Source organism: Schistocerca piceifrons, chromosome 3 (genome assembly GCF_021461385.2).
Source record: "Schistocerca piceifrons isolate TAMUIC-IGC-003096 chromosome 3, iqSchPice1.1, whole genome shotgun sequence".
In the NCBI taxonomy this organism is placed as follows: domain Eukaryota; kingdom Metazoa; phylum Arthropoda; class Insecta; order Orthoptera; family Acrididae; genus Schistocerca; species Schistocerca piceifrons.
In genome coordinates, this window is record NC_060140.1 from 603,551,069 (window position 1) to 603,576,817 (window position 25,749).

The window sequence follows — 25,749 nt, forward strand, 5'->3', positions numbered from 1 at the left end:
ATATTATACTAGAACTGACATGTGATTACATTTTCACGCAATTTTGGTGCATAGATCCTGAGAAATCAGTACCCATAACAACCTCCTCTGGCCGCAATAGCGGCCTTGATACGCCTGGGCATTGTGTCAAACAGAGTTTGAATGGCGTGTACACGTACAGCTGCCCATGCAGCTGCAACACGATACCACAGTTCATCAAGAGTAGTGACTGGCGTATTGTGACTAGGCAGTTTGCTCCGCCACCGTTGACCAGACGTTTTCAATTGGTGAGAGATCTTCAGAATGTGCTGGCCAGGGCAGCAGTCGAACATTTTCTGTATCCAGAAAGGCCCGTACAGGACCTCAACATGCGGTCGTGCATTATCCTGCTGAAATGTAGGGTTTCCCAGCAATCGAATGAAGGCTAGAGCCACGGGTCGTAACACATCTGAAATGTAACGTCCACTCTTCAAAGTGCCGTCAATGAGATTAAGAGGTGACCGAGACGTGTAACCAATGGCACCCCATACCATCACACCGGGTGATTCGCCAGTATGGCGATGACGAATACAGGCTTCCAATGAGCGTTCACTGCGGCGTCGCCAAATACGGATGCGACCATCATGATGCTGTAAACAGAACCTGGATTCATCCGAAAAAATGATGTTTTGCCATTTGTGCACCCAGGTTCGTCGTTGAGTATACCATCGCAGGCGCTCCTGTCTGAGATTCAGCATCAAGGGTAACCGCAGCCATGGTCTCCCAGCTGATAGTCCATGCTGCTGCAAACGTCGTCGAACTGTTCGTGGAGATGATTGTTGTCCTGCAAATGTCCCCATCTTTTGACTCAGGGATCGAGAGGTATCTGCACGATCCGTTACAGCCATGCGGATAAGATGCCTGTCTTTTCGACTGCTAGTGATACGAGGCCGTTGAGATCCAGCACGCCGTTCCGTATTACCCTCGTGAGCCCACCGATTCCATATTCTGCTAAGAGTCATTGGATCTCGACCAACGCGAGCAGCAATGTCGCGATACGATAAACCGCAATCGCGATAGGCTACAGTCCGACCTTTATCAAAGTCGGAAACGTGATAGTACGCATTTCTGCTCGTTACACTAGGCATCACAACAACGTTTCACCAGGCGCCAACCTCGTGTGAATGGTCTGAAAAGCTAATCATTTGCATATCACAGCGTCGTCTTCCTGTCGGTTAAATTTCGCGTCTGTAGCACGTCATCTTCGTGGTGTAGCAATTTTAATGGCCAGTAGTGTAGAATCAATTTCTTATCTTCACGAGCTTAATACTCAAGCGTGTGCGATCTGCGCCAGTGCTGCCACCTATTGACTGTCATTCAGTGTCTCGTACATCAAATGTTTCATCTTCCCCACAAAATGAAATCCATAGGAAAGACGCTGGGAGACCTTGGTAGCTACAGTACTGGTCCACCTGTCCCAATCCAGCAACTCGACGAAACATGTTATAAATGTTATGTGACATCAACGGAAATCTGTGGTGGGACTCCATCGTGCTGGAACCATAATATTTGCCCGACTGCTAGCGGCATATTCTCCATTTCCGGTAGTACTTCAAGGAAATAAATAAGGCAGTTCCTTTCGCCGAGCATATCAGGCAGAACGTACAGCGCAGTTAGCTAAACCCAGGCCACACATTTATGATAAATTTCTGCTGATGATAGAACTACCAGACACAGCTATTGCTGCTCTTGAATATTCCTTTCCTTGTGAAGGTGGTCTCTTCAATAATCTAAACACACGTTTCGAAGTTACTGTTGTTTGCTAGCGTCAAAATTACTGGCAGGAATCTACGCGTTGTGGAAATGTATCAGCTGATAGGTACTGTACCTTTTGATACTTGAATGGATGCATTCTCCTCTCGTGTAGGACGCTCCACACAATGGATATGGAGGTATTTATTTCCTTGGCTGTGGATTGCTTACTGGTAAAGGGGTTTCCCCAGTTCGTTATGACATAGCTTCTTCAAAGTGAAAAGTTCACATATTATGAAGTCAACCAACTTTCCATCAGTCTGGTGTAATGGATCCTGTTCCACGGAGACCGCCATCAAGTGCTTGCAATGTCAATTGATTTGATAACTTTCTTATCGGAAATCGTTCTGTGTAAAAGGCGCCTTGGTGCTCGACTCTTACACCATACCTCCCCGTACATGAGATGCATGCCAGCTAACTCAGATTGTAATCAGCCATCAAGAAACTGCAAACATCAGTGAAAACTTTCAGGTTATCACAACATAAACAATTATAATGTAATTGTTTATCCCGGGACATGGATATTATTAGTAGTAATGATAACCGCCCTTACCAGCAGTACGTAGTATTTCTGTTGCAACTTAGATTCCGATGTTAACATGTTGCATACGAAGTGTCAAAACAATTCTGAACGTTGGCCAAAGTGGTACATCGTCAAATCGGTTGCATGTGAACTGCGTACACCGGGTTCCACCTCATTATGTTGCCATGTGAAATGCGGACCGAGCCGGCTTATCCGCTTATCGACTAATCCGATAATTCGCCCCTTCACTCTCGCTGCTGAAACTTGTGAACTGCGGACAGTCATTTACTCACGTTCGAGAAACACGTCGTTCTGCTCATCCACTTAGTTATATTCAGTTTTGTTTACTCACTTCTCGTGTTGGTGTTTCACATTCCTATTTCATTATGTCGTTTATGTGCTATCATAGCCCACCGATACCACAAAGCAGGCATTCGATTCAACCACACCAGTTGGCAACAGGAAGACGCAGCGGCTACATCTACATCTACATTTATACTCCGCAAGCCACCCAACGGTGTGTGGCGGAGGGCTGGACACGGAAGTACCAGCCTCTACAGGAAGTACCACCGCGGAAGGAGTTGAAAGATGGTATCTGAGATGTGCTTGTCAATACTGTTTCGATATTTTAGGTACAATGTATAGCTACAAACACTCCAGTTACAATCTGAATTACTAAGAAAACTTGTAATGCCTACTTGAAGCTGTCGAGCACCTACAATGTTAGTCCAGGAGAGCAGATGGAAGAGTTGAGGAAAAGAGTCATCGATCGCTTAGTTTTTTTTAACAGAGTTAGCTTACAGTTTTTGCCCCAAGAACTGAAGAAGATGAAACCTGATGACATATTTCTGACGATTCGATGTTTGTCAATGCTGTGTTTGCTGACTGATGTGTTAATTGTAATTTAGGTGGCGAACATGGAAGACAATCAGCTAACCTCTAACTGGCTGACTCATCCTCTGTTCGCAGTTCACATGTCCCCAGTTGCCCTTTGTCCGTAGTTCACATAATTAAGAGACAGCTGTCCAGAGTTCAAAAGTGATTGTCAGAACCTTGAAGGACTAATAAAGAGGAAACGGCACACCTGTGACTTTTCCACACATAACACGTTTCTTTTTATCTCTTCTAACAACTCTTCTTATGCGTGTATGTAGCGGTGTAATCAAGGAGGTCGAAATAAAACTGCCACGGAAAATACACTATCTGATGAAAAGTGTCCGGACATCTGTATTTCTTCTTCCGGGCCTTAGGCCTTTCATTATAAGTTAGGCATGTTAATCTGGACTTGGCAGTGTTAGTGGCAGAGGCCGGATGACCTTGCTGCCGCCATCCCTTGCCGCCCAGGAACGAATTTGTGGACCCAATCTGTTTTGTGTTATCCGATGTGAAAGAGTGTGAACGTTTTAGAAATGTTTCAGAATCAAGTAACTTGATGGTATATGGGTGCAAAGCGGTATTCACCTAGTCGGATACCTAAAAATCACATCCAAACTGGCTGAAACATCGAACCTCTGGACGGGTCTATCTGGACACCTGTTAGCGGACATTAATGTGGTGTGTGTGTCCACCTTTCCACCTTTCTAACGGCTTGAACACTGTTGAGGACACTTTAACGAGGTGTCCGAATGTCTGTGGACGAACAGCAACCCATTCTTCCTAAAGAGCCGAGACCAAAGTAGTGATGTTGGGCGCTGGGGTCTGGAGCGAATTCTACGTCATCCCCAAGATGTTTAATTGGTTTCAGGTCGGAACTCTGGGGAGGCCAGTCAATTTCAGGAATGTTATTGTCCACAAGCCATTACCTCATGGACGCTGCTCTATGATAGGATGCATTGTCATGCTGAAACCAAGTCATCATCTCTGAACTCTTCCTCTACTGTTGGCAGCACAGAATGTTGCAAAATGTGATCACATGCTTCCACATTCAACGTTTTCTTATGGTGAAAAAGGGGACGACATCCTCACCACGACAAATATCACCATACCGTTACACAATCTGCTCCATACTTCGTTGTTGGCACTACAAATGATGGCTGGTAACGTTCTCGAGGTATTCTCCAAAGCCAAGCCTTTCCATCGGATTCCCATCGGGGATAGCGGGATTCATCATTCGAATCACTCATTTCCATTCATTTCCGCTCATTATACAGCCTCAAGAGCCTCTTAGCAGTGACTGCAGATATGTGTGGTTTATGAGTAGCTGCTCGACCATTGTACCCTATTATTTTTAACTATCTACACACAATCAATGTGCTAGCTGAGCTTCCAGTAGCACATTGTAACTCAGGATTGAGTCAGTCTGCCGATTTTATGACTTTTTTTTGTCCACCTTCGCAATATTAGAAGGCCCCTGCCCATCATCATGAAGTCTGCTCGGTCGTGGTTTAGCTGATGTTCCTTCGCGTAGCCACTTCACAATCACATCACCAACAACCGACTAGGGTCACATGTGGGGTAGCGATATGCGCATATACAGATAGCGGTAGAATTGCTCACTCAAGGTACGAAAGGGCAGTGCATTGGCGGAGCTGTCATTTGTACTAGGGTGATTCATGTGGAAAGGTTTCCGGCCTGGGTAAAGCAAAACGCGAATTAACAAACTTTGAACGCGGAGTGATAGCTGGGACTTGATGAGTGAGACATTCCATTCGGACATCGATGGGGATTCAATATTCCGAGATCGTTTCTGTCAAAAGTGTGCCGAAAATACCAAATTTCATACATTGCGTCTCACCACGGGCAACGCAGTGGCCAACGGCAGTGGCCAACGGCCAACGACCGAGAGCAACGGCGTTTGCGTAGAGTTATCGGCGCTAACAGGCAAGGAACACTGCGTGAAACAACCGCAGAAATAAATGTGGGATGTACAAAGAACGTATCCGTTAGGACAGTAGTGCGAAATTTTGCGTTAATGGGCTATGGCAGCGGATGACCGACATGAGTGCCTCTCCTAAGAACACGACATCGCCTGCAGTGTCTCTCCTGAGCTCGTGACCATATCGGTTGGACCCTACATGACTGTAAAAACCGTGGCCTGGTCGGATTTCAGGTGGTAAGAGTAAATGGTAGGGTTCGAGTGTGACGCAGATCCCACGAAGCCATGACCCATGTCGTCAACAAGGCACTGTGCAGGCTGCTGGTATCTCCATAATGGTGTGGACTGTGTTTATATGGAATGAACTAGGTCCTATGGTCTAACTGAACCGATCATTGACTGGAAATGATGTTGTTCGGATGCTTCGAGACCATTTACAGCCGAACAGCGATGGAATTTTTATAGACGACAATGTCACCGTGCCTCTATTGTTCGCGATTGGCTTGAAGAACACTCTCGACAATTCAAGTAAATGATTTGGTCATCCAGGTCGCCCGACATGAATCCCAACGAAAATTTACGGGACGTAGTCGAGAGGTTACTTTGCACTGGCAACACTTCCGCAATTATGGATGACAGGGGACTTCCAACAACTTATTGAGTCCATGCCACGTCGAATTTTGCACTTCGTCGGGCAAAAGGATTTCTGACACGGTATTAGGGGGTATCCAATGACTTTTGTCACTTTGGCGTGGAGGGGTTGTGATATCTCTGATGGATTTGTTACTCAGATGACATCGAATAGCTAGTCCATATTCGAATCCAATGAATTCTCCCGACCGACAGATTCTGCTGTTATTGCTTTTGTATTGACAATACACTACTACATTGGCGAAGTTCACGTTACACGTTACGTCGGGATACTTTTGATCTGATACTGTATTCATAAGACTAAAGCGAAATTAACCTTCGTTAACGAGCGGAAGAACTGATCATCACAGAAAATGCTGCAAACTGTGATTCCGATGCATCAGTCGGTTCTGATGGTCGATTTTGAATGATGTGGGATCAGGACTTTTGGATCCGTAATTTTTCATATCTTCTGTCAGTATATTTGAACTCACATAATATACACCACTATGAGTCATAAAATCCCAACAGCACTTTGAAGAGTCGTTGCACAATCTCAAGATTGTGTTTTCTGTGCAATGTTTGGTGTCTGCTTGGAAATACGATTACCTCATCAAACTGTTAATGTTAACCCGTATGTGCACACGAGGAGCAACTCACAGGACATGAACGACTGTATGGACATTTTCATCAAGACGATGCAATAGCACACACCCTTTCACAACCTACTTACGAATGCCTGAGATGTTCTGTGAGGAGGGACAAACTGCAGAAGTAGTGCAATCTCCTAGCCATCTCGATCACGCGTCTCTTTTGTAATTTTTATCTGTGTGGTAAATTTAAGTACTAGTTGTAATCAAATGATCCTCACACGTTGGAATAGCTATAGAAGAAAGATGCTACTGCTGCTATCCCTCAGGCTGAATTGCTGTGCTTGCCTCACAGTTTGATGAATGCCTTAATGGGAATTACGTAATGTGTTCAAAAATGGCTCTGAGCACTATGGGACTCAACTTCTGAGGTCATTAGTCCCCTATAACTTAGAACTAGTTAAACCTAACTAACCTAAGGACATCACAAACATCCATGCCCGAGGCAGGATTCGAACCTGCGACCGTAGCGGTCTTGCGGTTCCAGACTCCAGCGCCTAGAACCGCTAGGCCACCGCGGGCAGGCTGCCAATGTGTGCCAATTATCACAGCTGAGCAAAGAGAGAGAAGGGGGAAGAGACAGTTAATGAGAGAGGAGGGGAGGATGATGTGTACAAAGAAAGGTGAAGATTTCGGAATGGTCAGACAATGCTGTGGGGTTTATGAGCAGGCTGATGGGTAGGAGGAGATGGACAGAGAGGGTGAAGAGGGGGGAGATGGAAGAAGCAGGGGGGGGATGTATTAACAGGTAGTGGCAGGTGGTAAAGGAAGAGGGGGGGAGGAGTTGGATAAAGAGAGGAGGAGGACAATAGAGAGGTGGGAAGAAGATTTGATCGAAACGAAGGGGTGGAGGAGATGGGCAAAGTGAGGATGAAGAGATGGAAAGGGCGGGGAGAAGGATGTGGACAAATAGGAGTGAGATGATGAGGTAGACAGAGAGATGGGGGGAGAAAGAGGTGGGCACAGAAAGGATGAAGGCGAACTTGTATGGAATATATGTGTCGAACGCATATACAATAGAAGCTGTGGGGAAAAGGCTGAGCGTTTTTTCAGGTTGGAACGTCACGATCCACCTTGGATCCGCGCTGTCTTGGCCTCCCTCTTCCCACAAAGCAAATAGTCGGCACGCCGCGACACTCACCCAGAGTCGTGCGCCTGCCGCTCAGCGGCTGGTAGTGGCTATGGATGCGGCCGGCGGCGGCGACGGCGTGCGCGACGAGCGGGCAGAGGGCGGCGAGGGCGGCGAGGGCGCGCAGCGGGCACGCGCACGCCAGGCCCGCGGCCACCACGCCGCTCGACAGGGCCGCCGCCACCGGCGTGCCCGTGCAGCCCGACTCGCGCGACAGCAGCCGCGGAAGCGCGCCCACCTCCTCCCCTGCAGCACGACACCACACACTCGTCCACGGGAGCGGCGACCCAGACATTCCAATTCCGTTTCCTATAATAACTCCTCCTACGGCACCTAACTGCTGCGAAATGTTGAATATTGAATATCAGAAGCAAAAATGTGTCTTAAGTGAAACTTTTGTGTATATGACTCCTACACTGTTGACAATTAAAACTATGAAGACGGCATGGAACAAAAAGTCTGTAAACTATTCGCGTGCCGACATCCAGTCACATTAATGGCACAATCTGTCAAAAACCTAAATAACTACTTTTGCAGTGCGGACTGCTGCGAGAGATGCAAGAACAGAGTCGACGATCTTCCGGAAGGTACCAACTGGGATGTGGAGCCATGGCGACTCCAGTTCCGTGGCCAGCGACTCTAGGTTTCTCAGCTGACAATCCACTCATGAAGAGCCCGATGGAGTTGCTTCGCAAATTCTTGATTTGGTTTAAATCTTGGGAGACTGGTGGCCATGGTTGTACGATAAACTTATTCTGGCGTTCTTCGAACCAAGCACGTACACTGTGAGCGGTATGACATGTTGCTTTGTCCTAATGTAGATGCTATCGTACTGAGCCAAAACAAACTTCATTTAGGAGTGGATGTGGTCCCCAAGGATAGATGCATACTTCAGTTGATCCAATGTGATTCCATATTGAGGAATCAGGCAGGGAATGCCACGAAGACATTCTGCTCCCGACGACTGCGCAGGGTGTTTGCTTTCACACGTTTCATGTCACAGATGCCAACAGTCACCTGTCCAATGGAGTATAAAAACTGATTCCGCTGAAAAGGCCACCGCTCGCCTCTTAGTGGACGTCCAGCTGCGGTACTGATGCGGAAATTCCAACCTTCGTCGCTGATGAACAGCAGTCAGCATGGATGCATTAATTGGGCACTGCTACGGAGGTTCATACGCAGCAACGTTAACTGCACAGCCACTGAAGACAAGCTCGTGGTAGCCCCTTGGTTCATCTAGGTGGTTGGTTGCTCAACAGTTGCACGTCCCGCCCATGTGCACCACAGCTGCTTCAGCATTGGTTTTGGATAGTACCATATTGCCATGCACGGTATATTTTAACCACGGCGGCGTGCGAAGAGTTTACAAACTTGACTGCCTTGGCAGTCCTTCAACTCTTGGCCCGAAAGCAATTGATCATGCCCTTTCGGATGTCAAATAAATGACTCCATTTCCTCGTTAGGACGACTACACTGCTTTCTGCGTTCCCCCATCTCGCTTTGCATACCCTCCACAGTTAGTGCTGCGACCTGCCGTCTGTGAGTGGTTGTTGCACGTTGACGTCGAACGAAGGCGGTGGTCACGTTAATGTGACGGGGCCATTTGGAATTAAGTGGGCCACAGGCAGGATTTGGGGTGGACATCATTAAAACAAAAGCGTGTTTCGTTGCGATGGAATCCACTAACGAAATTTCAATCACCAACTTTGTCCTCCAAATGTGAAATATGTTGTTGACGCCGACCTACATAGGGCGACACGATCATCATAATAAAATGAAGGAAATCAGAGCTCGTACGGAAAGATCCAGGTGTTCGTTTTTTTTTCCCGCGCTGTCCGAGATTGAAATAATAGAGAACTATTGTGAAGGTGGTGCGATGAACCCTCTGCCAGGCCGTCAAGTGTGATTTGCAGAGTATCGATGTAGATGTAGATGCACATGATTACTATTGCTCTGTAGCCACGCAAAGTAGGCAGAGGTAACGCCATCTACGTAAATTCTGTATGTACAGGGAAAGCCTAAGAAGCAGATTTCTCATTCAGAACGCTGTTTGTGAGAAGATTGTGTTATTCTTCATGCCGGAAGGAGAAACGTCTATCAAAGCAGCAGTATTATGGACCATTCAGGCTGTGATTTGTCGTTACAGGATTTTTCTGTTCTCATTGATCGCGATCAAAAAAATGGCTCTGAGCACAATGGGACTCAACTTCTGAGCTCATCAGTCCCCTAGAACTTAGAACTACGTAAACCTAACTAACCTAACGACATAACACACATCCATGCCCGAGGCAGGATTCGAATCTGCGACCATAGTGGTCGCGCGGCTCCAGACTGTAGCGCCTAGAACCTCTCGGCCACTCCGGCCGGCTGATCGCGACCCCAGGGATGTCATGCGAATTTGGTATCTACTGACTCAGGAGTCCTATGCTCAACGCCAAACAGGAACTCAATGAACTCGCGTGACTAGCGACCTACAGAGTGCAGATGTATTTTCACTCAACCGGGCAGGATCGCACAGCCATGCCAAGTCCCTTGACTCGGCATGTGAGCTTTTCTACAGCAAGACGATCACTTCGACAGTGCAACGGCACCGATTGCACCATGGACCGCCACAACGGCAACGCCTGGTGAGGCCTCCTTTGACTCTGCAGCAGACATATGCGCATCGTCAGCGGCACTCAACGATGATATACCACACAGGTGCAGCCACGCTGTATTTTCACGTGGGTCAAGGTTCTGCCTAGAACACCATGATGCACATTCGCGTGTGTGGCTGCACGAACGTTGCCACATTGCATTTGTCATCTTACAGTCGCAGTACCTAGCACTATGACGTGGGATTCCAAGTTTTCAAATGAATCCAACAAAATAGACATGCAGGGTGTCAATAATTGCTCTCGCAGCAACCTTAAATGAACGAGTAGGAAGTGAAAGCAAGGATGAAACTCAAGATTTTCATCCAAGATCCATCCTTGGAAACTTTAAGATCCTATAATACAACGGGAAACTAATGTCTAGAAAAGTGGTCAAAATTTATATGTCCAACATTCGCAGTCGTTCTTCATGATAGTTATCAACAATACATGAATCGTCACAAATAGATGCTCTTACACTGAGTACTATTAGTGGAAAGTACTGGCAGAATGTTATGTTTCTATAAGTATTATCATTGTATAACTAAAGACAAACTCGTGTGTCAACTGTCATCAGTAGCATCAAGCGCTGACACACGAGAAAACTGAGTGGTAACAAGATCACTGGTAGTTACTGCACGCTCTTTCCTCTCCGTCTGAACCGTAACTAAGAGATATTTAACTGTACATATGCAGTTGCAGAAATTAGGAATAATGGTTTAACAAAAAATAATGATAAAATTAGATGTTGTATGAACGAAAAGGAATAAAGAAAACGAAACTTCAAGGACACAAGACAAATTAAGAAGAAGGAAAGAAAAAGAATCAAACGTAAATGATAACAGAGATTAAATAGAATTAACTGAATTAAACGTAGATATTCAGAAATGTTTACGAGAAGAGTGTCAATATAATGAGAAGACTATATAGCAACTGATCGAAAACAAACAAATAATGACGAAACAACTGGGCATTTGCGCTTAGACATTATATCACATATCAGAATGGTAGACGGTACTGTTATTACGAACCGAGAGGTCATGCTAACGGAGTCTGAAGGTTCTGTGTAAGCTGAAAGTGCACATAAGGAAACGAACACTTAGTTTATAGAATGAGGAAATGACTCCATTCCAGAGATACTGTCAGAAGAAGTACGAAAGAAAATCGGTACCTGGAAGGAGAAAAATGCTTAGGAATGATTATATAATAGTACGAGTAATAAATGTTGGACGAGAGGCGGTGAAAGTAAAACTTGCACAGTGCGTTTGCGGAACAATGCAGCAGTTGTTGTAAGCCAGAAGAACGGCAGTAGAAAATATGTGAAGCACGAGAGGCCTTCTAGTATTTTGTCACTGCTGGACAAGATTTTTCAAAAATCCTCTGTAACTGCCTACAGAAAGCTTTGGACTTTAACCAGGGAACAGAACAAAACGGCTACAGCACACTCGAACATTTGCTGGACGTTAACGAAGTTATAGCAGTTCTGTAATGGGAGCCGCGCGGCTATGTCGACTTCTAGCATGTTTTTACGTAGGTATCGGAAAAGAAGTACCTATGGGATGTTGATAACGACTACTCTGTCGAAACCGATTCAATGATTAAAGGCTATAGGTGAGTGTTTTATTGAAATATACTTGGTTGTTAAAACTAATTTATTCGCTGATGATCTCCACAAATAAAATGGCAAGTGAGAACAAGCTATAGAAAAAAAAAGAGTGTAAGTTACCATGTTATATGGGACTTACAGACTATGAGAAATCGAGTTTCCCTTCAATTACAACAAGAGAGTGAAGAGAAAAAGAAGTATGAGAAAGGAATTAAGCAACGTAATTCAATTTCTACGAAAGTGTTTTTGAAGTTATAGAAGAAGGCTTCAAATCATTAAGCTGGGATGAAGAAGGAATATGCTTAAACAGATCTAATCTGAACCACATTCGAATTGTAGTTGACATTGTTTTGTTTGTTTTGGATTCAGAAGAACTTTAGCAAAGGATGGAAGGACTGAACAGAGTAAGTATTGTAGTAGGTCTTAAGTTTAACTACACTAAGAGAAACTTATGTACAATAGGTACACTGACAGAAATATCGCTAACATTAATAAGCAAATGTTACGCACTTCTATACTTAAGACAATTGAAAGCAAGTAGCGTGTGGCACATTAAAAATAAAAACAAATAGGGTAAAATGCTTGTGAGTTCATTCGGGAAGCTGAATGATGTATGCAGAAGTAAGTTACCAACGTGTCTAAAACGGAAAATCTATAAGTAGCTCATGCTGACAGTACAAGCTTAAAGGACTGAAACATGCACGTTAAATGGGAAAACAGTTAATGTTAGGCATATCAAGAACAGACAGAAAGAAAATGGCGAAAAAACGGGCATCCTCTTCCGATCCTCCGTGAACTGACATTAGACCGATGATTTAGGAATGGCCTTCAGTTATTCTGCGCTGTATTTGTCATGGACATTTACTTGCTACGATATTTCAGTTTTTATTGTTGCAGGATTGATATAACTTTAGTTACCATTTTCACACTATTTATGACTACTCAATCGTTACAACTGTGTTAATGTTTTGTTTATGTTTTCCTGATTTACGGCTGACGCGATATGCTTGTCATTTTATGAAATGATGATTTTACTGAGTATACTTGGCCTCGATACACAATATTTCCTGTCCTGTACATTGGATTCAGTATAGGCTTCATATTTATCTCTTTTATCATAGCTTGTTTGTAAGTTTTTAATGTGTTGTTGTCGGAAATATTCTCATAGAAAATCGAACAACACATGGGTATGTTAGCAATAAACCATGTTGTTGTTGTGGTCTTCAGTCCACTGACTGGTTTGATGTCGCTCTCCATGCTATCCTGTGCAAGCCTCTTCATCGTCGAATAACTGCTGTAACGTTCATCTTTCTGAATCTGATTACTGTATTCATCTCTTGCTCTCCCGTGAATTTCAAGCGCCCCCCCCCCCCCCCCCCCAGACACACACACTTCCCTCTAATACTAAGTTGGTGACCTCTTAATGTCTCAGAATGTGTTCCATTAACCGATCCCTTCTTTTAGTCAAGTTGTATCACACATTTCTTGTCTCCCCAATTCTATTCAGTACTTCCTGATTAGGTACCTTATTTATACATGTAATCTTCAGCATTATGCTGCAGCATGTTTCAAAAGATTCTATTGTCGTCTTGTCTAAACTGTTTATCGTCCATGTTCCAGTTGCATATATAGCGACACTCCAGCTAGATACCTTCGGAAAAGACTTCCTAATACTTAAGTCTAGATTCGATGTTAAGAAAAGCAGGTGACTTAACAAACGTTAAAACATAAAATGGCAGACAATAAATTAATAACAAATAAAAAACTTGTTAATTTGTTAACAAACTTATAATACGTTATTAATTTATCGTCCATCATTTTATGTTTTAACATTTACTACGTCACATGTTTTATAAGACGTGCATATATTTGTTTCCTTTCTACTGTTCTATATACTTGGGTAAAAAATTCTTCTATGTTATTATTGCATGTGTTGTAATTGCTTAAATGTTGTTCTTTGTTTTGGTTCAAATGGTTCAAATGGCTCTAAGCACTATGGGACTCAACTTCTGAGGTCATCAGTGCCCTAGAACTTAGAACTACTTAAACCTAACTAACCTAAGGACATCACACACATCCATGCCCGAGGCAGGATTCGAACCTGCGACCGTAGCGGGCGCGTGGTTCCAGGCTGTAGCGCCTAGAACCGCTCGGCCACTCCGGCCGGCTGTTCTTTGTTTTAATTTACATTTTGTTTAAAATGTAACTACCTCATATTCTCTCCCTAACTCGTCTACGTTTTGTAATTTCAACAGATAACGTCCTGAATAAACTCTGTGTATTTTGTTATATTTGTTTATTTTTAAATCTGCCCATTGCACAATTCGCGATTTTGAAGTTTTATACCTCCATGGATCCTCCATGGGTTTCAAGTTCATGGAGTACATTCTCGATATATTCATTGTGGTTACGTTCTTTGAGAGCCATCTGTGGTCTGTATGACTGCAAACACCATGTATGACGGCACTTGTTTTCGTTACCACTACGTTTTTCTATGTACGGTCAGTTTGGCAACTGCTTACACATATATGAGAGCTGTTTTTCCGTACCTTATGTGTCCACTTTCGTGTGATTTGTTTTTTGTACTTCATTGTAAGTATTGATGGGAACTGCTGTCCATAGTGCACGTATTTTTCCTGAAGCATCTTTCTATATTGTAATCCTTTGTTTCTATCACAGCTATGTCTCACAACGATGTATCGGGACGAGTCAACAAATTAATTTGGGACCAGTATCTTCCAAAATTCATTGTGTGCGAAGAGACAGGAATTGAGGACTTGATATTGACTTTCAGGAAACTGAAATGGAAGTGGGCTGGGCATACCAGCGAGAGGAAATGACGGAGTGAGAAGATTCTAGTATGGAGATCTGATGATGAAGAAGACAGAGGACGACACAGTGAGAGATGGATTGATGAGTTGAAGAAACGAACGGGTCAAACTTGGGTGAGAATGCGGTAGTGTGTGGAGAAGTCTACAAGACCTGTATGCAGCAGTTGATGACGATGATGAATATGATGATATAGCTAATTGTTTGTAGTACCATAAACCACGACAGAGAGAGAGGAGAAAGTGATTTATTTTGTTAACTGTGGCCGCAGGACTTTTGGAGACACAAATCAACTTAAACAAGAGTCGACTTGTTGTTGGTGTGAGACGTTGTGGTGCAGACTTCACTGTCTCCGGAGAGCAGGTTTAAACGCTGCGTGAGGTAACTGGACGAGTGCGAGCCAGGGTCGGGCGGCGCAGGGACTTACCGGCGAGCGAGACGACGATGGCGTGCATGGGCCCGCTCTCCTCGACCATGACGAGCGCGAAGGCGAGCACGGAGCAGGCGGCCATGACGACGCGCGCCCAGTCCACGTCCCGCACCTCGAACACCTGCAGCAGCGGCACCGCAGACCCGCGCAGGCCCCTGCAACCACACCGCCACCACTTCCTCACGCTTATGTCCGGCTCTCTCCCGACAAAGCTTCACATCTTGATGAGCGTTCAACTCATGCAGGGGCTGCAAGCGGGGAGGGGAGGGGAGTGGAAATTACCCGTCAAATGCGAGGAGGACTCGCTCTCTGGGGGTTCGGTACAAACCTACACAATGTCAAATATTATCTTGAGACTGTTATCAGCAGCAGCTGTATGCATGACACACGCCTGGGCATTGAGTCAAACAGAGCCTGGATGGCGGGTACAGGTACAGCTGCCCATGCAGCTTCAACACGATACCACAGTTCATCAAGAGTAGTGACTGGCGTATTGTGACGAGCCATTTGCTCGGCCACCATTGACCAGCCGTTTTTAATTGGTGAGAGATCTGGAGAATGTGCTGGCTATGGCAGCAGTCGAACATTTTCTGTATCCAGAAATGCCCGTACAGGACCTGGAACATGAGGTCGTGCATTATCCTGCTGAAATGTAGGGTTTCGCAGGGATCGAAAGAAGGGTAGAACCACGGGTCGTAACACGTCTGAAATGTAACGACCACTGTCCAAAGGGCCGTCAATGCGAAAAAGAGGTGACCGAGACGTGTAACCAATGGGACCCCATACCATCACGCCGGGTGATACGCCAGTATAGCGATGACGAATACACGCTTCCAAAGTGCATTCACCGCGATGTCGCCAAACACGTATGTGACCATCATGATGCTGTAAACAGAACCTTAGTTCATCCTAAAAAATGACGTTTTGCCATTCGTGCACCAAGGTTCATCACTGAGTACACCATCGCAGGCGCTCCTGTTTGTGATGCAGCGTCGAGGGCAAACGCAGCCATGGTCTCCGAGCTGATAGTCCATGCTACTGCAAACGTCGTCGGACTGTTCGTGCAGATGATTGTTGTCTTTCAAACGTCCCAATCTGTTGACTCAGGGAACGAGACGTGGCTGCACGATCCGTTACAGCCATGCAAATAAGATGCCCGTCATCTCGACTGCTAGTGATACGAGGCCGTTGGGATCCATCACGGCGTTCCGTATTACCCTCCTGAACCCACCGATGACATATAACGGTCATTGGATCTCGACCAACGTGAGCAGCAATGTCAGGATACGATAAACTGCAATCGCGATAGGCTACAATCCGACATTTATCAAAGTCGAAAACTTGATGGTACGCATTTCTCCTCCTTACACGAGACATCACAACAACGTTTCACTAGGCAACGCCGGTCAACTGCTGTTTGTGTATGAGAAATCGGTTGGAAACTTTCCTCGTGTAAGGACGTTGTGGGTGTCGCCACCGGCGCCAACCTTGTGTGAATGCTCTGGAAAGCTAATCATTTGCATATCACAGTATCTTCTTCCTGTCGGTTAAATTTCGCGTCTGTAGCACGTCATCTTCGTGGTGTAGCAATTTTAATGGCCAGTAGTAATATTCATGAGACTGATGTTAAATCGCATTTTATGTTTCTACGTGAATGACGTGTGATTTGCACTGGCCTACTTTTCGTACAAGATGATGGTCTTAGACCGAATCTGGTAGTAAACGGATTGTTCTAATGCAACCTTATGTAACGAGTTTCCTGATAAATGGTAATTTCACGTGGCTCAAGGGCCTGGCGCATGTCTTTCTATTAGACGCCTCTTCTGCGAATTGTGTGCCCCTAAAGAAATGCAGTTCTCCAACTGTGCAGAGGGGACCTACAGATAATGGTATCCGAACCGCTTATTATATCTGGCGACTCTTCACACCGTTGAGAGGCGAAAGCTCTATTAAAACGAAGAACGATATTCGATCCAGCGACCGCTCTGTTCCCGGGCATGCGGTTTCCTACTAGACAGCCAGGCTTGACACGTTTACAGATAATTCATCTGTGGTTGTGTTGAGTGATTTGGCAAATATCAAAATATATGATCTACATATGGCGGTATCTTTTCAGTGCATTGGCTTAGAAACTTAAAATTTTTACACTGCCAAGGTACCGTGGATCTCACTATTTGACAAAATTTCAACTTGATACCGTAGCTGGTTCTGAGGAAAGGGGTCTTAACTGTCGGACAGGCAGATGGACAAGAAACGACAAAAACCAAAAAATGGTTTAAATGGCTCTGAGCACTGTGGGACTTAACATCTGAGGTCATCAGTCCCCAAGAACTTAGAACTACTTAAACCTATCTAACCTAAGGACATCACATACATCCATCGCCGAGGCAGGATTCGAACCTGCGACCGTAGCAGTCACGCGGTTCCGTAATCAACCACCTAGAACCGCTCAGCCACTGCGGCCGGCGACAAAAACATTTCTTGTCTGTGGTATAATTACAAATTAACAATGTTCAGATCCTGTTCCTTTGTTTGTACTATGAAATCAAGCTTCTTACCCAATTTTATGTTTCTGGATCAAAGGGAAGTAGCCTATACGTTTTGATGAGTGAGTTTGCGAGTATTGAAATATGTGACATTGGCCCATATGACCGTATCTTTTGATTACACTGACTTAGAAACTTAAAGTTCTCACAACGCCGAGGGCCCATAGACCGCAGTATGGGACATAAATTCAAACTTGATACCCCTACCCATTCTTGAGAGAAACGGGTCTTAGCATTCAAACAGATGGACATTAAAGTAACCCTATAAGGGTTCGGTTTTAGCAATTGAGTATGGAAACCTAAAAACGGAGGAAAAAAAAACGTCGGTATTATGAGCACAGCAACGTGTGAGACATCAAATCGAACAAAATTTTAAAAAAAATTCTTGTAGGTTAAATATGTGCTTCAGTTCAGGACTCAGACGTGGGACCTTCACCCTCAGTTAACAAGTGCTCTACGCACTTTTCTATTTCTTTGTTTTGTTTTATTAATTGTTTATAGTCCTTTAGGGCCCCCATCTCCCTTTATAGCCCATCCTGTCTCTCTCTCCAAAGACCTTCTCGCGCTTAAGGCGTGATATGTAGTACTCCTCTTCAACGTAATACAACAATAACAGTTCCATATCGCAACAAAAAGAAAAAGAACTTATTGCCAAAATACAAATATGATATCCCTTCTGAAACGGAGAATACTCATTTTACGAAGAAGAAGAAGAAGAAAAAAACTCCTCTTCTGATTCAAGCAACATTTCTCCATTCTAACAAACAAAACTCCTCCTCTAGAAGCAAACAAGACTTCTCTTTTAAACCAAATGTTGCTACTTTTCTAAAACATACCGGCGTCCTCTTCTTTGTCTATTTCAGACGAATCTCCTCTTTCAGATCTGCGCTTCTTTTCTAACGTGAACAAGACTTCTCTTGTAACACAAACAAGGCTCTTCTTTTAGAACAACCAAGACTTCTCCTTTACCGACTTAGTTATCCATGCAAGAGCCACGGCCGGCCCCCATAATTTTACTTCCGGCGGTACCTGTCTCCTATCTTCCAAAGTCTCCTCAGAAGTTCTCCAGCATAACTTGCGGGACTAGCACTTCTGGAAGAAAGGGTACTTCGGAGCCACAACGTAGGGGAATGTTTCTAGGATGAATTTGCTCTCTGCAGTGGAGTGTGCGCGGATTTGAAACTTCTAGTCAGAGTGAAACTGTGTGCCGGACTTGGACTCGAACCTCGCACGTCAGTGGAGCACTTGTTTTTGAAAGGCAAAGGGTTGACATACTTTTCTTTCCACATAAATACAGTATTTAATTTTCTTAGGAAGCTTGAAAACTATGTGTTTCAGCGACACATACGTAAGGACGTAGCTTAGTGTAAGACTCCTCTAAAGTCGCCTCACTGTCATTTACCAATTATTTTTGTCCCATATTTACGATAACACTTGTAAGTATGTAGTCCTACAACTACAGTACTTCCTGTACATTCGGGACACCATAACTCACCGTTTCCCAACAGCAGCGTATTTTGTTGTTGTGGTCTTCAGTCACGAGACTGGTTTGATGCAGCTCTCCATGCTAATCTATCCTGTGCAAGCTCCTTCATCTCTCAGTACCTACTGCAACCTACATCTTTCTGAATCTGTTTAGTGTATTCATCTCTTGGGCTCCCTCTACGATTTTTACCCTCCACGCTGCCCTCCAATGATAAATTTGTGATCCCTTGATGCCTCAGGACATGTCCTACCAACCGATCCCTTCTTCTAGTCAAGTTGTGCGACAAACTTCTCTTCTCCCCAATCCCATTCAACACCTTCTCATTAGTTACGTGATCTACCCACCTAATCTTCAACATTCTTCTGTAGCACCACATTTCGAAAGCTTCTATTCTCTTCTTGTCCAAACTATTTATTGTCCATGTTTCACTTCCATACATGGCTACACTCCATACAAATACTTTCAGAAACGACTTCCTGACACCTAAATCTATACTCGATGTTAACAAATTTCTCTTCTTCAGAAACGCTTTCCTTGCCATTGCCAGTCTACATTTTATATCCTCTCTACTTCGACCATCATCAGTTATTTTGCTCCCAAAATAGCAATACTCCTTTACTACTTTAAGCGTCTTATTTCCTAACCCAATTCCCGCAGCATCACCCGACTTAATTCGACTACATTCCATTATCCTCGTTTTACTTTTGTTGATGTTGATCTTATATCCTCCTTTCAAGACACTGTCCATTCCGTTCAACTGCCCTTCCAAGTCCTTTGCTGTCTCTGACATACACTCCTGGAAATGGAAAAAAGAACACATTGACACCGGTGTGTCAGGCCCACCATACTTGCTCCGGACACTGCGAGAGGGCTGTACAAGCAATGATCACACGCACGGCACAGCGGACACACCAGGAACCGTGGTGTTGGCCGTCGAATGGCGCTAGCTGCGCAGCATTTGTGCACCGCCGCCGTCAGTGTCAGCCAGTTTGCCATGGCATACGGAGCTCCATCGCAGTCTTTAACACTGGTAGCATGCCGCGACAGCGTGGACGTGAACCGTATGTGCAGTTGACGGACTTTGAGCGAGGGCGTATAGTGGGCATGCGGGAGGCCGGGTGGACGTACCGCCGAATTGCTCAACACGTGGGGCGTGAGGTCTCCACAGTACATCGATGTTGTCGCCAGTGGTCGGCGGAAGGTGCACGTGCCCGTCGACCTGGGACCGGACCGCAGCGACGCACGGATGCACGCCAAGACCGTAGGATCCTACGCAGTGCCATAGGGGACCGCACCGCCACTTCCCAGCAAATTAGGGACACTGTTGCTCCTGGGGTATCGGCGAGGACCATTCGCAACCGTCTCCATGAAGCTGGGCTACGGTCCCGCACACCGTTAGGCCGTCTTCCGCTCACGCCCCAGCATCGTGCAGCCCGCCTCCAGTGGTGTCGCGACAGGCGTGAATGGAGGGACGAATGGAGACGTGTCGTCTTCAGCGATGAGAGTCGCTTCTGCCTTGGTGCCAATGATGGTCGTATGCGTGTTTGGCGCCGTGCAGGTGAGCGCCACAATCAGGACTGCATACGACCGAGGCACACAGGGCCAACACCCGGCATCATGGTATGGGGAGCGATCTCCTACACTGGCCGTACACCACTGGTGATCGTCGAGGGGACACTGAATAGTGCACGGTACATCCAAACCGTCATCGAACCCATCGTTCTACCATTCCTAGACCGGCAAGGGAACTTGCTGTTCCAACAGGACAATGCACGTCCGCATGTATCCCGTGCCACCCAACGTGCTCTAGAAGGTGTAAGTCAACTACCCTGGCCAGCAAGATCTCCGGATCTGTCCCCCATTGAGCATGTTTGGGACTGGATGAAGCGTCGTCTCACGCGGTCTGCACGTCCAGCACGAACGCTGGTCCAACTGAGGCGCCAGGTGGAAATGGCATGGCAAGCCGTTCCACAGGACTACATCCAGCATCTCTACGATCGTCTCCATGGGAGAATAGCAGCCTGCATTGCTGCGAAAGGTGGATATACACTGTACTAGTGCCGACATTGTGCATGCTCTGTTGCCTGTGTCTATGTGCCTGTGGTTCTGTCAGTGTGATCATGTGCTGTATCTGACCCCAGGAATGTGTCAATAAAGTTTCCCCTTCCTGGGACAATGAATTCACGGTGTTCTTATTTCAATTTCCAGGAGTGTAATTACAATGTCATCGGCGAACCTCAAAGTTTTTATTTCTTCTCCCTGGATTTTAATACCTACTCCAAATTTTTCTTTTGTTTAATTTACTGCTTGCTCAATATACAGATTGAATAACATCGGAGAGAGGCTACAACCCTGTCTCACTCCCTTCCCAACCACTGCTTCCCTTTCATGCCCCTCGACTCTTATAACTGCCATCTGGTTTCTGTACAAATTGTAAATAGCCTTTCGCTCCCTGTATTTTACCCCTGCCACCTTTAGAATTTGAAAGAGAGTATTCCAGTCAACATTGTCAAAAGCTTTCTCTAAGTCTACAAATGCTAGAAACGTAGGTTTGCCTTTCCTTAATCTTTCTTCTAAGATAAGTCGTAAGGTCAGTATTGCCTCACGTGATCCAACATTTCTACGGAATCCAAACTGATCTTCCCCGAGGTCGGCTTCTACCAGTTTTTCCATTCGTCTGTAAATAATTCGCGTTAGTATTTTGCAGCTGTGGCTTATTAAACTGATAGTTCGGTAATTTTCACATCTGTCAACACCTTCTTTCTTTGGGATTGGAATTAGTATATTCTTCTTGAAGTCTGAGGGTATTTCGCCTATCTCATACATCTTGCTCACCAGATGGTAGAGTTTTGTCAGAACTGGCTCTCCCAAGGCCGTCAGTAGTTCCAATGGAATGTTGTCTACTCCCGGGGCCTTGTTTCGATTTAGGTCTTTCAGTGCTCTGTCAAACTCTTCACGCAGTATCGTATCTCCCAATTCATCTTCATCTACATCCTCTTCCATTTCCATAATATTGTCCTCAAGTAGATCGCCCTTGTATAGACCCTCTATATACTCCTTTCACCTTTCCGCTTTCCCCTCTTTGCTTAAAAATTGGTTTTTATCTGAGCTCTTGATATTCATACAAGTGGCTCTCTTTTCTCCAATGGTCTCTTTAATTTTACTGTAGGCTGTATCTATCTTACCCCTAGTGAGATAAGCCTCTACATCCTTACATTTGTCCTCTAGCCATGCCTGCTTAGCCATTTTGCACTTCCTGTCGATCTCGTTTTTGAGACGTTTGTATTCCTTCTTGCCTGCTTTATTTACTGCATTTTTATATTTTCTCCTTTCATCAATTAAATTCAATATCTCTTCTGTTACCCAAGGATTTCTACTAGCCCTCGTCTTTTTACCTACTTGATCCTCTGCTGCCTTCACTACTTCATCCCTCAGAGCTACCCATTCTTCTTCTACTGTATTTATTTCCCCCATTCCTGTCAATTGTTCCCTTATGCTGTCCCTGAAACTCTGTAGAACCTCTAGTTTAGTCAGTTTATCCAGGTCTCATCTCCTTAAATTCACACCTTTTTGCAATTTCTTCAGTTTTAATCTACAGTTCATAACCAATAGATTGTGGTCAGAGTCCACATCTGCCCCTGGAAATGTCCTACAATTTAAATCCTGGTTCCTAAATCTCTGTCTTACCATTATATAACCTATCTGATACCTTTTAGTGTCTCCAGGATTCTTCCATGTATACAACCTTCTTTTATGATTCTTGAACCAAGTGTTAGCAATGATTAAGTTATGCTCTGTGCAAAATTCTACCAGACGGTTTCCTCTTTCATTTCTTAGCCCCAAGCCAAATTCACCTACTATGTTTCCTTCTCTCCTTTTTCCTACAGTCGAATTCCAGTCACCCATGACTATTAAATTTTCGTCTCCCTTCACTACCTGGATAATTTCTTTTATCTCATCATACATTTCATCAATTTCTTCGTCATCTGCAGAGCTAGTTGGCATATAAACTTGTACTACTGTAGTAGGCATTGGCTTCGTGTCTATCTTGGCCACTATAATGCGTTCACTATGCTATTTGTAGTAGCTTACCCGCACTCCAATTTTTTTATTAATTAGTAAACCTACTCCTGCATTACCCCTATTTGATTTTGTATTTATAACCCTGTATTCACCTGACCAGAAGTCTTGTTCCTCCTGCCACCGAACTTCATTAATTCCCACTATATCTAACTTTAACCTATCCATTTCCCTTTTTAAATTTTCTAACCTACCTGCCCGATTAAGGGATCTGACATTCCACGCTCCGATCCGTAGAATGCCAGTTTTCTTTCTCCTGATAACGACGTCCTCTTGAGTAGTACCCGCCCGGAGGTCCGAATGGGGGACTACTTTACCTCCGGAATATTTTACCCAAGAGGACGCCATCATCATTTAACCATACAGTAAAGCTGCAGTGTATATGACACACAATTACCAGCAACCACTGGAGCCTCTAAAAATGCTCGTACGACGAGGGTAGGAAGACTAAGGTTTTACACTTTGTTACAGACGAGGCCTGTACCGACGAAACACAGGCCATTTTCAAGGGCATTAGCCTCAGATGAGTGAAATAAAACATGGAAAATCTAATTATGAATCATGTGACAGGAACTCTGCTTGCCTCAAATGTGAGTACAATGCCTTAACCACAGCACCGTACTGTATGGTTAAAATAGTCTTTTAAACTGTAACAGCTTCATCTACATCTACGTCCGCAGTGCATCCTTTGGTGCCTGCAGCTACTAGTCATTTCCTTTCCTGTTCCACTCGCAAATAGAGTGATGGAAAAATAACTGTCCGCACACCTACATACCAGTCCTGGTTTCTCTGCCTTACCTCCCTGGTCCTTATGGGAAAATTATGTTGGCGGCAGTAGTATCGTTCTGCGATTAGCTTCAAAAGCCGGTACTCTACATTTTCTCAATAGCGTTTTGAGAAAAGAATGTCTTCCCGCAGGGATTTCCATTTGAGTTTAGGGAGAATTCCTATAATACTTGGGCGTCGATCAAACCTACCGGTTACAAATCAAGCAGCCCTCATTCGAATCTTTTAATCCGACCTAAAGGGGATCCCAAACACTAGAGCAGTGTGTAAGAATGGGCCACACTATTGTCGTACAGCTTATTGTATTTCAAATAATAAAACACAGTTTATTTCATCTACCTTCCAAAGCATCACTCAAGCCCCCAATTACTTGTCACTACTTGCCATACTGTTCATCTCCATCACCTTTTGGGGAGGATTGTTGATCGTGTGGGAGGCGGGGTGGTATGCTCGCGGCGTCCGTGGTATTTTCGATGAAGCCCGGGCCGTTCGAAGTGACGAGCACCTCCGGGACCTCAGCTTGCATTTTCTGAGCTAGAGTCAGGCATACCCAGGCTTCTTTGGTAGGGATTTGGAAGCTCCGCCAGTCTTCTGTAACTGAAAGATCTGGTTATGGTTCAGCGATCACCAAGCAAGGCGACAGTGGAACGTTGTGTGTTATCGAGAACGGTGATCTTGGCTTAACCACCCGAATATCGAGGACGTAAAAACCTCTATGACAAACTCGTCAATCTGAAAGTGAGCAGCGCGCCGATGAGATGCACGGCAGTTGAGGCAGAGCAGTCGCTACCGGAAAGCCTCTGGGGAACTTGCTATCCCTCAGACTTACACAGGCAAGTGAGGCTCTGCCTGGGTGGACAACTACTTCCCCAACTGGGAACTCCAGGAAGCCTAAGTTATTATTCTCCACTTCCAACGTTTCGGTGGGGTTTGGGATGGGGGGAGGGGAGGGAGGTGCTGTTGGGAACTGTTAACACCCAAACAATATGGAAGTCACCTGAGATGTCTGTGAATCTCAGTGCATCCAGTAACATAAACAGGCCACATCCTGTGGTAGGTAATGTATTTGTTGTTGTTAGACGTTTGAAGGGGGAAGGGTGAGATGGACAGAGAGAAGGGGGACAAGGAGAGGGACAGACAGGCAGGGGGAGGGGTTGATGAACAGACAGAGAGGAGGGAGGAGAAGATGGACAGCAAGAGGAAGGAGGAGGGGATGGACAGAGAGATGGATGAGATGCTCAGAGAGGACGGAGGAGGGGCAATTCTACAGCCATAAAACTCTAAAGGCTCTTGCTGGGCAGCTTAAATCTATGAGGAGACTTCGCAATGGTACACTCTTGATGGATAGTCTGAAATGTACCCACGTACCCACATTGTTAAATGTCCAACAACTTGGAGAATATTTTATCAACAGTGATCTGGACACTAAGCTAAGTGGTTGTATCGTTGTAACGTGCTGGCAGATTATAGATATGGATAGCAAAGAAGTACGAAATAATATGTCATTGAAGTTCAGAATTCCGTAAAGAGGGTTGGTGGTGAGTTCCAGAAGTCAGCATCTTTTATCCTGACATTCAGTTTATCTAATCTGTTGAGCATAATGCAGCGGGTTTTGTACGCCTTAAAGATAGGCCCTATGAACCAAATCCGATGCAGTGCTTCAAGTGTCAATGCTTCGGTCACACCACCGTCGGTTGCAAAGGTCAGACTACGAGACGAAGATGCAGCTGCACTGCCCCTGGACCGGGTCCTCAATGTACTGCCTCATCTGTGTGTGTAACTGCACCCAAATCCATCCAGTTTGGAGCAAGGAATGTTCTATCTTCGCAGAAGAGA

General features: G+C 45.1%; 1 protein-coding gene across 1 annotated transcript in view; it reads right to left on the bottom strand.

Moving 5' to 3' along the window:
- LOC124788883 overlaps window positions 1–25,749 on the bottom strand; it is a 437,882-nt gene that overhangs the window by 168,360 nt on the left and 243,773 nt on the right. The window contains exons 4-5 of the mRNA XM_047256165.1: window positions 15,013–15,170; window positions 7,530–7,763 (exon numbers count right to left, since the gene is read on the bottom strand). Coding sequence (XP_047112121.1) covers window positions 7,530–7,763; window positions 15,013–15,170 — 392 coding nt within the window. The remainder of the gene's footprint in view (window positions 1–7,529; window positions 7,764–15,012; window positions 15,171–25,749) is intronic.